We start from the raw sequence: 15,361 nt of genomic DNA, 5'->3' as shown, positions 1-15,361 counted from the left end.
ATGCCACCCTGCCACGTGTCCCTCCATCCCCACACACACAAAAAAAGAAAATCCATAAATAACAATAGGAATGCTGTACTACACAAAATAAAGAGCACAAGACCCTTTTGTGGGGGGGGGCAGTACTGGGGCTTGAAGTGGGGGTCTTGGTGGTGTCCTTTAGCTTTTCTGCTCAAGGCTGGAATACTTGAGCTACAACTTCTCACCTTTTTTCTCCTATTTGTCTATAATCTACTGAAAGGCAAAAGTAAAAATCTAATCTTCTTGATATTTTTTTATGGAACCTAAATTCTGCTTTTAATACCAAGTTTCAAAAGTAGGCCAGTTTTTGAGTTATAGTCTGATTCACAAAAAAATTCTGGGATAAGAGTATTATGGAAAAATATTCCCTAAGATTTTTTTGGAAGGCAAAGCCAAAATATGGCTAACATAATTACAAAGAAAATCTTTAGAGGTCATCTAACTCCCTAAGAATCAAGAAACATAACAAAGGCCTTTCAAATCTGAAGCACAGCCAAGAAAACTTTCCCAAACCAAAAAGGCAACCAAACACACCACAATAAAATTAGGACAATAGTCCTCACTTTAAAGGAGATGTTCAAAACAAAAATTTTTTTGATATGACTGTCTTCCACAAATGAGATTCCATACAAAGATTAAAACACATCACTGAAACAATTGACACCCAGTTGTAAGTCCCTGAATGGAACTATGGGCCCAAAGGTAACTGCTTAAATACTGTCTAGGTACCAGGCTCTCTCAAGAACAGGGTAAGGAAACTGTACAAACCTCTTTTGGAGTGGCAAGAACTCCCCGCGAACAGCCTGTGGGTGGCAGCAGGCCTGCCTAAGCCTCAGCAGTGGATAAAGGATGGAAGTGACGGTCCTTCGGTCCAGGCTACTGAGCTTCAGAGCCCAGTCAGAAATCTTCCTGAGCTTCACCACTGCATCCTGGCAGCAGACCTCGTGCTGACGGTGATAGAAATGTCTCTCCACTGGAGAAAAGTGGAGCCAGTGGGTTTCTTCAGTCTGAGGTGGTATCTGGATCTGTATTAGAGGGTTTGGAAATAAAGATTTCTTTCACTTGGCAATTCTGCTTTTCATCCCAATTTCCTTTCTTCTTATAATATCCTTAATAAAATTTAGCATACTGACTTGGTCAATCACATCTTTCTTTGCAGACCTCCACAGTATCTTGGCAATAAAACTGTACAGGAGCTGAGGGTTCTTCTTGCAGTAAGGGCGATAGAGAAGTCGAACCCACCAATGTCTAATACAGTAAGGTTCAATGCCAAGAAACACCACAAGGCCAAAAAGATCTGAAAAGACAAAAAGTCACAAGACACTGAGAGTAACTGTTTCTGTACTTCTTAGTTATTATTTTGAATAAGCACTTTCACAGATATAATAAAGCGCAAAGTACTGTCCATGAATTAAAATGCAGATTTAGTGTCTTTAATCTGAAATTTAATTTCAGTGCAATTTACATTTATTGAGAATCTATTTTGCTTTACATTTTTTCTAAATACTAAAATGGAAAGCTTATAGAACAGTTAAACTAAACTTGTAATTAATGAAAAATTTGTAAAGTTGCTACCAGACAGAAAACCTAGAAAAAGTACTTGAGTATGCTTGACTAAAGGATACATAAGAAATAAGAAATAACATATATCAGCTGGGCAATGGTGGCTCAGGCCAGTAATCCTAGCTACTGAGTAGGCTGAGATCTGCAGATTGCAGTTTGAAGCCAGTCCAGGTACAGAAGTCTGTGAGAATCTTATCTTCAATTAACCACCCCCAAAACTGGAAGTGGCTCTGTGGCTCAAGTGGCAGAGTGCTTGCCTAGCATGCATGAAGCCCTGTGTTTTGATTCCTCAATACCATATACACAGAAAAAGCCAGAAGTGGCACTGTGGCTCAAGTGGTAGAATGCTAGCCTTGAACAAAAAATAGGTGCAGGGACAGTATACAGACCCTGAGTTCAGGCTCCAGGCCTGGCAAAAAAAATTAAATAATATATATGCATCTCTATATCTCTATATCATACATCAATGCGATATTTATCGAACCAGAAAAAAATTTCTAATAACAGAGGTGTTATGGAGAATCACTGATGACATTGTCTGATCCAGTCTTCCTCATGACTTTTAATTTATTAATTCTAATTCTAAAAAAACATATAAAAATACAGGTAAGATTTACCCACAGTGACTCATAACAATATATAGGATAAAAATGACTCAAAAAAGAAAGTATGGTATTCTGTCAGTACTAGTTTTCTTTTCTGATCCAACAAATCTCCCATTATCAGCTTTGAAGCATGGTGCTCTCTATGTATTTCTTGGACACTCAATTTTATATTCTATTTTTTTTCCACTCAATATACCTAAGACAGTTTTTCCTATATAATTATTTGTGATGCATTTCTTAACATAAAGAAAACCGCTGAGGGCTGGGAAGGTGGCTCAGTGGTAGAGTGCTTGCCTTGCATGCATGAGACCCTGGGTTCAATCAATTCCTCAACATCATATAAGCAGAAAAAGCTACAAGTGGCGCTGTGGCTCAAACGGTAGGCACTAGTCTTGAGCTGAAGAGCTCAGGGACAGTACCCAGGCCCAGAGTTCAGGCCCCAAACTGACCAAAAAGAAAAAAAAAAGAAAAAAAGAAAACTGTTGATATACTTCCCCAAATTATCAAATTATGCACACAAGTGGACTGTAAAGTATTTCTATAGAAAGTATATTTTTGGGCATTTTTTTTCAGTACTGGGGTTCACTCGGTACATTTGCTAGTCAGGCATGTTATCACAAGCCATACCCCCATCAAGGTGAGGTTTTATCTTTAAACATTCTATAGGTAAGTGTAGTTTTCTTTATGCTTGTCACTATTAAAATTCTAGAAAGTTTGGAAAAAGCTATTTTTTTTCAGGAGATCTGGAGCCATTTTACTGTGGAAATACATTCATAGATATACAAAGATGCCAAAACTTCTTAAATTTCTCACTTTAAGTAGTTACAGTTTTATTATATGGCAGTTACACCTTCAAGAAGCTCAAACAGCTCAATAACAATGTAAAAAAAAAATCACTCGGTGATTTTGTAATGGTAACAAGTGCTCAAAAGTCTTGCCAACATATGTAAAATAAACTACCCGGGAAGTGAGGAAGGATTATTCATGTTTTTAAACACTGAAACGAGAGAAAGCAACTGACAATTATTTATATTGTCTCTACCCTTCTGCTTTTTATAAATTATCTTTAAGTAACTGCATACAAAGGGGTTTTAATTCAACATGTCAGTTTATCATATAATGTATCTTCTAACCCCTTCTATCCTCTCCCATCTCTCTCAACCCTACTACTCATATCCTCAACTTCCTGCTAACTTTTGAGCTGAATGAGATTTATTAATAACTACATGCAATTTTTCAGTTTTCAAATGTGAAGGCAGATCACTAAATCTGACTTATTGTTCTATTGAGTATCTTCATGAACCATTTAAATTATGTATTTCAATATAGATTTCTTTGCCTAGAAAATTTTTCTCTTGTATGGATGCTGATGTTTTAATTTTAGCAGGATAATCTAAACTCAAAGGTAATGTATGAAAACTTAAAATTTTCAGACAGGTAAGTATTAAAGATGCCTCAAAAACTAATGTACTCCAAATATGCTTAAATTTTTCAACTTAACTTTATTTTAGTAATTGTTTTTCTGCAAATTTTTTTCATGTGAAACAGCATTTTTTTAAACTTTTAAGTATCTGCAACTTGAATAGATGTGTTAAAAATGCAGTATCTTTTCCAAGGACAAAGCAAGTAACAAAAGATTAACATGGAAACATCAGTGTGTGCATGGGAGAGGGAGGAAAGAGGTGGACTAGATATAAAAACTCAACCAGAGGAATGGTTTTAAGGATAACAAATATGCTATTATGCGACACTACAAAGCTACTAATAACTTTGTAACTTTTAGAATTAGCAAAAGCATGGTCCTACATGGATTCAAAGAAAACTATGGTCCCTATTTTAATAATTACTCACATCCAATTGAAATTAATTTTCTTTCCTCCCTTCCTTCTTGCTCTTTTCCTTGTCCTCTCTTTCCTGTCTTCATCCTTCCATTTCCCTCTTCCTCTCTTTCCATCTCTCTCTGTCAGGCTCTTTTTTTCTGTTTTCTATCATTTTGAAATAGAGTTCAATTTTGATCTGTATCTATACTGTTTAGTAGGTACAATAATTACTTAAGATAATGCGTCTACTCACTGGATATCTAATCTTCAAATATTAAAAAACCCAAACAAGTTCATTTAAAAAATAAATGCTAGCTGGACTGTAGTGACTCAAGCCTGTAATACCATCTACTCACAAAGCTGATGATTATGGTTCAAAGCCAGCCTGGGCAGAAAAAGTCTATGAGATTCTATCTTCAAGAAAATCAACAAAACACTGGCCTGGAGGTGTGACTCAAGTGGTAGAGTTGCTAGTCAAGCAAACAAGATGAGCAGGTGCAAGGCTTTGAGTTCTGGCCCAGTACTAGCAGGAAAAAAAGACAAGTGCTTAAAACTATTAAGAGTGTACTATACATACACATTCACATGAGTAAGGATTTTGTTAATTGTTTAATACACAGTAACATATCATGTTATTTTCTCCAAAATAATAGGCTTTTGAAATACATTTCATATATTCAGAAAGCCTACATTACCCTCCAGTCCTCGCTGTACTGGAGTGCCACTGATGCACCACCGATTAATCCCAGTCAGTCGTTGAGCCATTTCTGCAGCCTAATGAGAGAGAAACAAGAAGTCAAAGTTATCACTTGGAATCCTAGCTGTAAGGTCTGCACAGGGACACCTCCCTACCTCTTGGTTAAGTTTCCACCCAGTATCTGTTACCTAGGAGACTGGCAGACCTGGAAGCAGTCACCTTCCCCTGCTGCTAGGTCACATCCTGGGCTGCCTCTGGTCACATGCCTCCCATCTGACCTGAGGAGGGTCCCAGATTCTGAGGTCATATGGGGGTCTAGTGTGGCCACACCTTTCCCTCACCTGGCCACACCTCTTCCTGTCCCTGGCCTAGATAAGTCCTGGCCCAGGGGTGGATCCCTCCTTCCTTTTTCAGCCTTCCTTCTCATCCATGCATGGTGGGGGGGAGGGGCAGCAGTTTGGTAAATAAACTTCTTTTCCTGCCTGAATAGCCCATGATGTTCTCTTCATCAGCTACCTAATGAAACCTATTTAATATACCTTACACTAACTACATAGAAGGCTGAGAACTGAAGGATCATGATCTGAGGCCAGTCTAAGCAGAGAAGTTGGTGAAATTTTACCTTTTATTTTTATTTTTAAAATTATCTTTAAGTAGTTGTAAAAAGGGGTTTCAATTCAGATTATAAGTATAATGCATCTTGATCAACATCATTCCTACCATCATCCTTATCTTCAAACCAACAAGAACATAGGACAACACAGAGCTGAAAGTATGGCTTAAGAAGTAGAGAGCTTGCTTAAGCAAGCACTAGGCCCTGAGTTCAAACTCCAGTACTGCCAAAAAAGTTAAAAAGTCACTGGAAGAGTGCATAAGTGAGGCATATGTTTACTTATGAAAACAGTCTATGAATCTCTATACTTCAAACGCGATATCTTATCCTGCTTTAATAGTTGCCACATTCATTGATGAATATCACATTCAGCATTTCCCATTACAAGAGCTCTTACTATGAGGATGCTGCCCGTGCCACTCTGAAATGATAAGGTAGTTCAAACACACAGAGAGTGAAAAATCTCCCTGTACCACTAAAACATTTCCAACACCACTTCATACACGTAATGTAAACCTGTATTAGGAGATTTAATTCATGAATTCAGCTTATGTTATAGACTAGACAAAGAAGGCTGAGTCATAATTTTGTCCTCTGTAACTGCATTTTCTGTCACCATCATTATCTGTCAGAGAGAACAAACTACTACTAAAGTCAAGTTTTCCTCAAAGGTACCAGAGCCTAGACAATGAGCTTTCCAGTTAGCAGAAGTTCTTATAAAAGTCTTAATTTGCTTTGATCTGTATCACACACACATTGACATCTTATCCAAGAGTATTTGAGCACCAAATACAGAGCAATGATTCAGAGTATCAAAGTAATTCCAATGGGCTATTAAATTGATAGCTTAGGAGAAAAAGAAATGTAGTGTTTAACAATAAGCTTTTATTAATAGTGTGAGAAAACTATTCTTCAAGGATTAAACCATTGATATTCCCTCTTTCTTCCCCTACTTTGAGATTTTTCAGACTAACCTTAACTGTTGGACACTCAACCATCTGAGCTTCATCAAGGCAGATCCTCCACCATTCCACAGCAACTAGAGGGCTGGGAATGGCCATATAGCGCTTCTGGTTCCGCAGACGACGCCCATCCTCACTATTGCTATGTGGGATATCGACATAGTTCAGTTCGGAACGGAGGACATCATAGGTAATGATAACTATGTCCTGTTCTGCCAAAAAATGAGGCTGTAAGAAGCCATCTTTCTTCACTCCTTGATATACCTAGAAGTAATGAGCATCGACAGTTATTACAGACAGTCTTGTCAAAGACAAGGCAAACATACATTTACCCCCTTATTGAGCCCTTCACATTGGCTCAGGACACCATATATGCTATGAGAGCCACACCTGGCTAGAGGAACACTTGTTTTAATTGTGAAAGACAAATAACAAGGACCTGGAAGGAAAGTATATGTGATGGCATCATGGTAGAAAGATCAATTCCATGCCTGAGGAGAATTCAGGAGTTTAAAATGTGAGGTATGCCTGTGATAACATAGGAGTTACACAGGTGGGAAAGAAAGGAAAAGGATGACAGGTCAACAGATCCAACAGCTTGGTTAGAGCACAATGGCATGCAAAAGTAGCATAAGGGTTATCGTTCAAGAAACAGTTTCCACGTGGTAAGCATTATCTTTAGAATTCAATGAGTGGGCATTGTTTCTATCCTTCATGTAAGTATCAGGTGGCTTGCCCAAAACTGAAAGAACTAAGATTCAAACTAGAGCCCTTCCCAGGCAATAGCTGTGTTCTATTATTGTGGTTTCCATGACTATGATAGTGGCTGAAATTAGAAAAACCTACAACAATAATTTCTCAGATTAAAAAAAAGAACACAGGCAGTAAACAGTAACACTGACCACTTAGTGGGACAGCACTTCTATCAAACCATTTAATCTTCATAGCAGGATATTATTCATAGACTTTGGCCCAGGTATGGCACATAATAGGTGCTCAATAAATACATAAATACCTGTAGATTGAGTAAATTCTTATTTCACTAACAAGGTAGCTGACACTTGAGAGAAAAAAATCTGGAGCTCAGAGGTGACAAGTCAGAGGACAGCTAAATTATAGTGTTGCCTTTGGCTGGTATTCTCTCTAAAAGAACCAGTGCTTAAAAACAGTTCTTTCCCATTGGCATGACCAATGGTTGTTGAAAAAGCTTTCACATCTTTCTACTCAAAAATACTTTCAACCCTCTAAAATCAGAAAAGAATGAATACTTCTGTTCAATTTCTTAATTTTAATTTTCTCTTCAGGCTCTGATATAATGTTAGTATTCAGTCAGTAACTTAATTTAGGTGGATGATAAAACAAAAAGTGTATTAGATTATAATAACTCTTGAAGCAAAAACTTTCATGTTTCTATCCCTCTTTAAGCCCCCAGTGCCTTTACCAAGACTCGAAGAGATGAGGACTTGACGTGCCTGTTGATCTCATCCACCCACTGGTGACAGATGGAACTTGGAGAGATGATCAGAGTGGCTCTTGTTGACACCGGCTCCATTGCAACAAGGCAGTGGGGGCAGTAGAAAGGTTTAATCTTCAGATTCTTCTCTTCATAGTTCACACACTTGGCATGTTGCCACAGATGGCATTTCAGGCATTGAACCCGAGGCTTAGGGTCTATCCCAACTTCACCACATATGCACTCAAAGCGATAGTCAGGGGCATTGAAGGGAGTCTCAGGAGGAGAATGCGGTACCTCATTACTAGCAGCGTCCAGAGATTGAGCATGGTCCTTTGATTCCTGCTCTTGTTTAACGTCAGATACACATGCACTCTCAGACATAGTAACATCAGCGATCCCAGAGTCATTTGTAGCTGGACAGTGACCTTGTGAATCAGGACTGGTAACAGGCTGACTTTTTCCTTTGTTTGTTAATAGCTTTTTCCTTGGTTTACTACGGTTTCTCCTGGCCTTATAGTAATAGCAGTAAGGATCATCATCATCATCCGAAGTGTTTGAGGGCAAGTATTCAGAATCTGTGTCCTTGTTCCCTAATTTTCTGGAATCTTTCTGAATTCTCCTTGGGCTTCCTACTACCTGTGGAAAAAAATCAGACTTAATTTACTTTTTTCAACATAGTTGTATTTCTGAAACTCAACTCCTAACTTTTTGCACATGCTTTACATAAACTCCTGTAGCTAGTCTTTGCTCCCTTTACCCTAAGGAGACTCACTTCTGACAGAAAGCATCTAATCCAGCCTCTGTCAGAACTCTCTAATCTACAGAAACCAAAGGAAGATTCTACTCTATACAAGCATGATCTGGAAAGAGGAAAGATTAGAAAAAGGATGTTATTGACATTTTGGTACTAATTTGTTAATTATAGTCTGTTTAAATTAAGGAAGACTACAAGATTACAGTGTATCAACATACAAACTAAGGCTATAACAAAAGTACCAAGTACTAAAAAATAAAAGTAAGTTAATATACTGTGACCTGAGATTAGCAAATACATTTTCCCTATCCTTTCCTTTTCTGTGTATGTGCCTTCTGTCTCTCATTCAATTGCATTTTGAATAATTAAGAGGCTGGGGTTATGCATATGAGCAATATTTGACTCCTGGTTACAACAGATCTCAAAGAATACTAAGAAAAAGGATGCTAACAGGAGTACATACTACATGTGGGAGTGTGATGAGCAAGTAGGTAACAGAAATAGTTTCTACCAAAAGCTGTCAAGATGAAGTTGAGCTAAAATATACTTGGAACTCAAAAAATTAAACCACCCAACAACAAATCCTCAAAGAAACAACTGCCCAATAAATAAGTGGGTGAAAGACTTAAAGAGAAGCTTCTCTGAAGAAGAAAGAGGGATGGCCAATAGACACATGAAGAAATGTTCAACATCCCTAGCCACCAAAGAAATGCAAATCAAAACAACATTGAGATATCACCTCACTCCAGTTAGAAAGAACAGCAAAAATCAAGAACTCTAACAACAACAGATGCTGGAGGGGATGTGGACAGAAAGGAACTTTACTTCATTGTTGGTGGGAATGTAAACTTGTTCAACCACTTTGGAAAGCAGTATGGAGGTTCCTCAAAAGACTTCACATAGATCTCCCCTATGATCCAGCAATCCCACTTTTGGGCATTTACCCAAATGTTTACAAACAAGACCACACTAAAGCTACCAGCACAACTATGTTTATTGCAGCATTATTTACCATAGCTAAGATATGGAACCAACCCAGATGCCCCTCAGTAGATGAATGGATCAAAAAAATGTGGTATATATACACAATGGAATTCTATGCCTCCATCAGAATGACATTTCCCCATTTGTTAGGAAATGGAAAGGTTTGGAAAAAATTATATTAAGTGAAGTAAGCCAGGCCCAAAGAAACATAGGTCCCATGGTTTCCCTTATTTGCAATATCTAGTATAGGTATGAGTCAAGCGGAAAAGGTCAGATAATGTGATGTTAGGAAAATGAACCCTTAAATATGTATTTTAATGTTTTCGTTTCTTTCATGCATGTGTTTCTAACACATTTATAAGATTATCTCTTTGTTGCTTTGTATGTCCCTCCCCCACAGTGTAACCCCCGCTTTCACTATATTTGATGTCAGTATAACATGTGGAGGAGATGGGGACAAACAAGTCGTTTAAGGATTCAGGTGGACCTGTTGCAACAATGAGAAGTACAAAATGTCATGTCAAAACCAGCTTTACAATGTCGGTGTGTGTGGGGGAGGGGGGTATGATTGGGTGGGGGGGAGGGGGGAGGCTGGGAAGGGAGGTGAAGGGTAAACAAAGGAGGAGGCTGCAATGCTTGGTAAGAAATGTATGCATTATCCTGCCCATGTAATTGTAACCCCTCTGTACACTATGTTCTCAAATAAAATAAAATAAAATTAAAAAAAAAAAAGATGAAGTTGAGCAAAAGAGTAAGGACAGTTAACACAGAACCAAAGGCATTAATTTAGATTTGCTTTGCCTAGTGGAAGCAGGATTACTAAAAGCACACAAGTTCTTTGTAGTTTCATGTGGTGTCAGGAGACAATGTTGGAGAACCCTTATTCTAAGAAATTGAATTATTTTCTGCTGCTCTTTTTCTGTGTCCTATGAAGCTTGTAGCTTCACTATTTGACTTATTGCCATTAATCTTTTCTGGATTTTTATTTGTAAATTCTATGCTTATTTTCCTAAAAGCAAACTGAGATTACTGGACCAAATGGAAGCTGTTTAATAACAATATACAGAAAGTGGAGCTACGGCTCAAATAGTAGAGCACTAACTTTGAGTAAAAAAAAGTGGAAATTATAAAAATTATAATATACAAAAATTTTATAAGCATCGACACTGGGAAAATGAGAATTTTATATAAAAGGTTAAAAATGGATATAAAGTATTATGTAAACTTAAGGGTATTCTTAATATTTCTAAAATGTGGACGTAACTTCTTAACTGTTAACAGCACAAGATGAGAATAAAGAAGTTACCTTGAAATCTATAATGTTTAACCTATTAATTTTACAATTCACCAGAGACCTAGTTATGTGCCATATACTTTTCTATGGGCTTAATGTTAACCAAGATTAAGTTTCTACTCCCCTGGATCTTGTATTTAGAAAGTAGAAGGCAGCCATTTCCGTAAGTGCTTTTCCTAACTAGTATTTAAAAAAAAAAAAAATCAGTCTGTAAGCTTACAAGTCAAGGTAAGCTGTGTCAACTTACAGAAGGCATCACTTATAGGTAAATGTAGTCAGCAAGTGCTCTGGTACCTGCTTTTTCGTTTTATCACATACATCCTCTTCCTTATAGTTCTTCCCCAATGTAAAAGTCCCAGAGAAACCGTGGCCTTTGATCTGTTTCACTAGACCTTCGAGAATTAAACATTTCAGCATCCGCTTAAGAAGACTTCTGTTCCGCTGCACATCGTATCTATACATAGAACTGACATACTTGTAGATGGAAAGGATAGAAACTCCTTTTTTTCCATTCATTTCTTTCACAGCTGTCAGGATCATCACACGTGTTGCTAAATGCAAAAGGGTAGGCCAACTCAGTCAAAATGATTAGCATGAAATGGAACTAAAACTCAGTTAATCTTACTTGCATTGAGAATTAAGTTAAGGAAAAATAATTAAAAGATTTATTGAAGTATAGTACAATTTGAAGAAGAGACAGTAAAATTTATCTCAACATATTAAGAAAAATTACCAGAACAAAAATAATTCAGAGAAGAATTATTCAAGCTAATTTGTTAGTCATATATAAAAAAATTATTCAAAATTTTAAAAAAAGCCCTAGCAATTATCCTTAGTATATGCTACTACTATTAGTAAGGGCAAAAATAAAATTGGATTTCAACTGTAAGCTTAAAGTCAATAGACCTAACAAGAAGTGCTTGGGCCAAGTCCAACAAAAAAATTACTATTTTTAAGTGAAGGTATTATGAATTATAGATAAGAAAATTTATACAAAGGATAAATTGTAAGAACAATTATTCATAATAATTACAAGATATCTCTAAGGACTGAGAAAATGATCAGAAAGATCACTGTAAGGAGTTATTTCCTTTAAAAGTCTTCATACTTACGAGGGCAATGAACTTTTTCCTTAGGTTCAAATTCTACATTCCGCGTTTTTGTCTCTTTTGCTTTTCCTCCAAAACAATTTGATGGGATGAAATAATTCACCACTTTCCCCTAACATAACAACATTCCATAGTCACGTGTTTGCTTTCGGTATTCTCAACTGTTTTTATTAACATTAATCACCCTTCCACTAAGGAAATACAGAACAGTTTTATACAATTATGAAAGGGCTATCATGCCTTTCCCACATACAAACTTTATTTTTATTTCAGAGCTCACAACTGAATTTACCTTTAAAATTTTTTATCTTAAATTACCGAAATGTTGTATGGAATTGCTAACATTAACTTTTAGGGAATATTTTAAAAGAGTTAACATATTGAGTTTATAATAATAATATAACTTGGAATAATATAATAATAAAATATAATAATAATATAACAGAATAATATAATAACTTGGAATTAAATTAAGTTAGGAATTAAAATAAGTTAATGTATAGAAAGCTCCAGAACGAGGTTATTAATATTTAAAACAACATATTGAGCTGTTTTTCTACAAAAGAAATAGATTTTTTTTTCTCATTACTAGTCAGATCTGATTGGCTAATTTTTCAAATAGGATCACATTACCACACTATAAATACTAACTAAAGCTGTGTATGCCTGGTGGGCTCTGAAAAGAATTAACATTAACCTTGTTTAGTGGTCTCATTTGAGCAGTATGTAATGTGCTGTCTTCAGATTTCATCACTGGAACATATGATCTACAGCAACATTTGCCCCAGTGAAGTTATTTTTTTGTCAAGTCTAAAATTTCTATTTGTAAACACATGTATTTCATGAAGAATACCTAAGAGCCTGTTTTTATCTAACAATCTACTAAGCTACCTGTCCTTTAAACATAGCCTTCATTTTAGATTCTAAAACTTATACTTAATATTTGTATATAAAAAAAGTGGTAATATAGAATAGGTTTTCAGTGGTGACCAAATATATGAAGTCAACCGAACTTTTGTAAAGTGGTTTCTCCTCTGCCAACAGTGGGAGCTGATTGCGTATACCTTTCCTCCTTAGCCAATATCATCAGAGAAGACTCTGCCAGGTCATAAATATCCAATTCTGGGGGCTCGCTTGAAATTAGCCATTTAATTCACACAGATCATCAGCCAGAGCGAATAGAAAGTGATAGTTTGTGTGCCAAGCAAATGTTCATGACAGGATGCTTTCTGGGAACATATGTGCCCTGCTTTCCTCAACACCACAGTACTACTCCCTACCTCAGGAAGAGTGAGAGCATCTTGTTTGACATCTTGTCGAGTATGTGTTAGAATCAGAGCCAAAACCTCCACTGTCTTTCCAAGACCCATTTCATCTGCTAAGATCCCACCAAGCAAGTGGGGTCCGGAATGTGGGTACTCACGGATGATGCTAAAGGAAAAACAAAACAAACAAGAAAAACATATAACAGGAGTATAAAAATCTTATACTGTGTCTTAGAATGAACCAATTGAAATCTGATCATTAATAACTGCTTAAGTGGACAATTAAGTCTGCAGAACCATAAATGGACTGGTAAATATTTGTCATCTTTTTTCTTTTTGACACATAAAAAAATTATGAATCTTCTTAAAAGAATCTTTATACATCTGTGAAAAAAAACACTGAGAGAGACAATAAATGATTATTTTATGTTTAATAATTCCTAATTTGTTATACAAATTGTCAAATTTAATTACAAAAGTATAAAAACTGGCCACTAAGAAACAAGATAACTTTTTACTTTGGATAAAAATCTGTCTGTAAATCTTAACTAAACTCCTTATATCATTATGATGCTTTTATTTACTGAAAAACAAGTGCTATTAGTTCTGTTTGTCCTAGCATATGTGTTTAATAAGAATAATTTATTATTCTATTTCAAGATACTACAAAAATTAAGACCAACAGTTATAATGCCATATAGTATTTCATTGTATTTATTTTTTACATTAATCACAAATAAAATTTTGCCTTACCAGCCTGTATATGGATTATAGTAGAGTTTCAGCCCCTCAGATGTAACAATTTCTCGCCATAAAAAGTGCAGGGAATTTTCTAAAGCAAAATAGAACCATAACAATAAGATTTTACGTTTGTTTTCCTTTTCCTGTCAAATAGTCACATTCAGATAAAATTAGACAGGATTCCTGGGATCTTAATTCATATCCTTGAGTAGTCTCAATTGGGAAAATGCATGCCATTGACTTAACACTGGGTAAATGGCTAAGAATCCCTTCAAATATTTTCTTCTAATATGGTTCTTCAGCTTTTTCTGACTTAGGTATAAATCCACATAAGCAAGTAGTAAGACAGAAGAGCAAAGCACAACAAATAGTGGAAGGTTAACAAAGAAAAAAATAGATATATATCTACATATATATATCTACATATGTTTACATATATATTAAAAAAACTATAACCAACTGGTACTCAATAAAATGATCTTATATAAATCATCCAAGTGACTGCATGAAAATTTAAAATAACCCAACAGATATATGCTTGTACATTACTAGCAGTATTAGACTAGGCTAGAACATTACTCAAATCATCACTGATTTCTTACATAGGTTGGAAAGCAAGTCTTAACTGAGGGTGACAGTCTCAAATCATAACACACAAGTGTTGAACCTGCCTCAACTAGAACCACTAATACTAAAATCTGCCAAATGAGAAGTGTGTCTCTTAGGAGTTACAGTAAGAAAACTGTCCCTGCCACAAGGGAACTTTCTAGGATGGGAAGAGTACTTCACACCAGCACTGTGTACAGGAAGTATACATTTTTTTTCTATCTACAATCAATTTTAAAATTATTTAGATACTTTATATTTTTTCATGGTACTGTCTGGAATCTTGTGTATATGTCAAACTCAGAGCACATGTCAACTTGGAGAGTCATATTTGGGACAATCTCTATGTTAATGAGGCATTATGATTCATATCTAAAATATCCCCCAAAGGCTCAGGGTGAAGGAGTGATCAGTGATGTTCCTGAAGGATCTTTTGGGAAGTGATTGCATAATAATGGATTAATTCATTGTTGGGTTCAGAGTTTGATGGACTATTGGGAGGTGAAAGAATCTCCAAGTTGATGAAGGTGGAATCTATTTGAAGGGAATATCTTCAGGCATGTCCTTGGGTCACTCTTTCCTCCACAAGCCTACTCTCATGCTGTCATATTTGACTAGCCCTAGGTCTAAAACAATGGGTCCAGCTGACATTGAATTGAGAGCAATGAAACTTGTAAACAAATGCCTTCGTTTTCAAAAATTCTAATCAAGTCCAAAACTTGGGAAAAACTAGCCCAAACTAATATTAGATAAATTATTTCAGATATTAATTTTGGATTTCGTAGAAGACAGTTTTGCTCACAGAAACTTCCATTCTATCCATTCTTCAAGATGTTTTGTTTAATGATTATTCTATCCCCTATCTATCTAT

At 36.1% G+C, this 15,361-nt stretch overlaps 1 protein-coding gene across 2 annotated transcripts in view; it reads right to left on the bottom strand.

Annotated features, from left to right (window-relative positions):
* The window catches only part of Shprh (SNF2 histone linker PHD RING helicase), a 55,109-nt gene that overhangs the window by 27,069 nt on the left and 12,679 nt on the right, over positions 1 to 15,361 (bottom strand). For both annotated transcript variants that reach the window (XM_070010688.1, XM_070010689.1), the window contains exons 5-13: positions 13,897 to 13,975; positions 13,159 to 13,309; positions 11,882 to 11,990; positions 11,064 to 11,320; positions 7,723 to 8,373; positions 6,294 to 6,545; positions 4,705 to 4,783; positions 1,155 to 1,318; positions 790 to 1,046 (exon numbers count right to left, since the gene is read on the bottom strand). In XM_070010688.1, the coding sequence (XP_069866789.1) occupies positions 790 to 1,046; positions 1,155 to 1,318; positions 4,705 to 4,783; positions 6,294 to 6,545; positions 7,723 to 8,373; positions 11,064 to 11,320; positions 11,882 to 11,990; positions 13,159 to 13,309; positions 13,897 to 13,975 (1,999 nt within the window). The remainder of the gene's footprint in view (positions 1 to 789; positions 1,047 to 1,154; positions 1,319 to 4,704; positions 4,784 to 6,293; positions 6,546 to 7,722; positions 8,374 to 11,063; positions 11,321 to 11,881; positions 11,991 to 13,158; positions 13,310 to 13,896; positions 13,976 to 15,361) is intronic.

The sequence above is a fragment of the Dipodomys merriami genome, unplaced genomic scaffold (assembly GCF_024711535.1).
Source record: "Dipodomys merriami isolate MVZ:Mamm:240054 unplaced genomic scaffold, mDipMer1.0.p SCAF_8, whole genome shotgun sequence".
Classification (NCBI taxonomy): domain Eukaryota; kingdom Metazoa; phylum Chordata; class Mammalia; order Rodentia; family Heteromyidae; genus Dipodomys; species Dipodomys merriami.
Note: the sequence above shows the minus strand (reverse complement) of the source record. Positions and strands in the feature narration are given on the sequence as shown.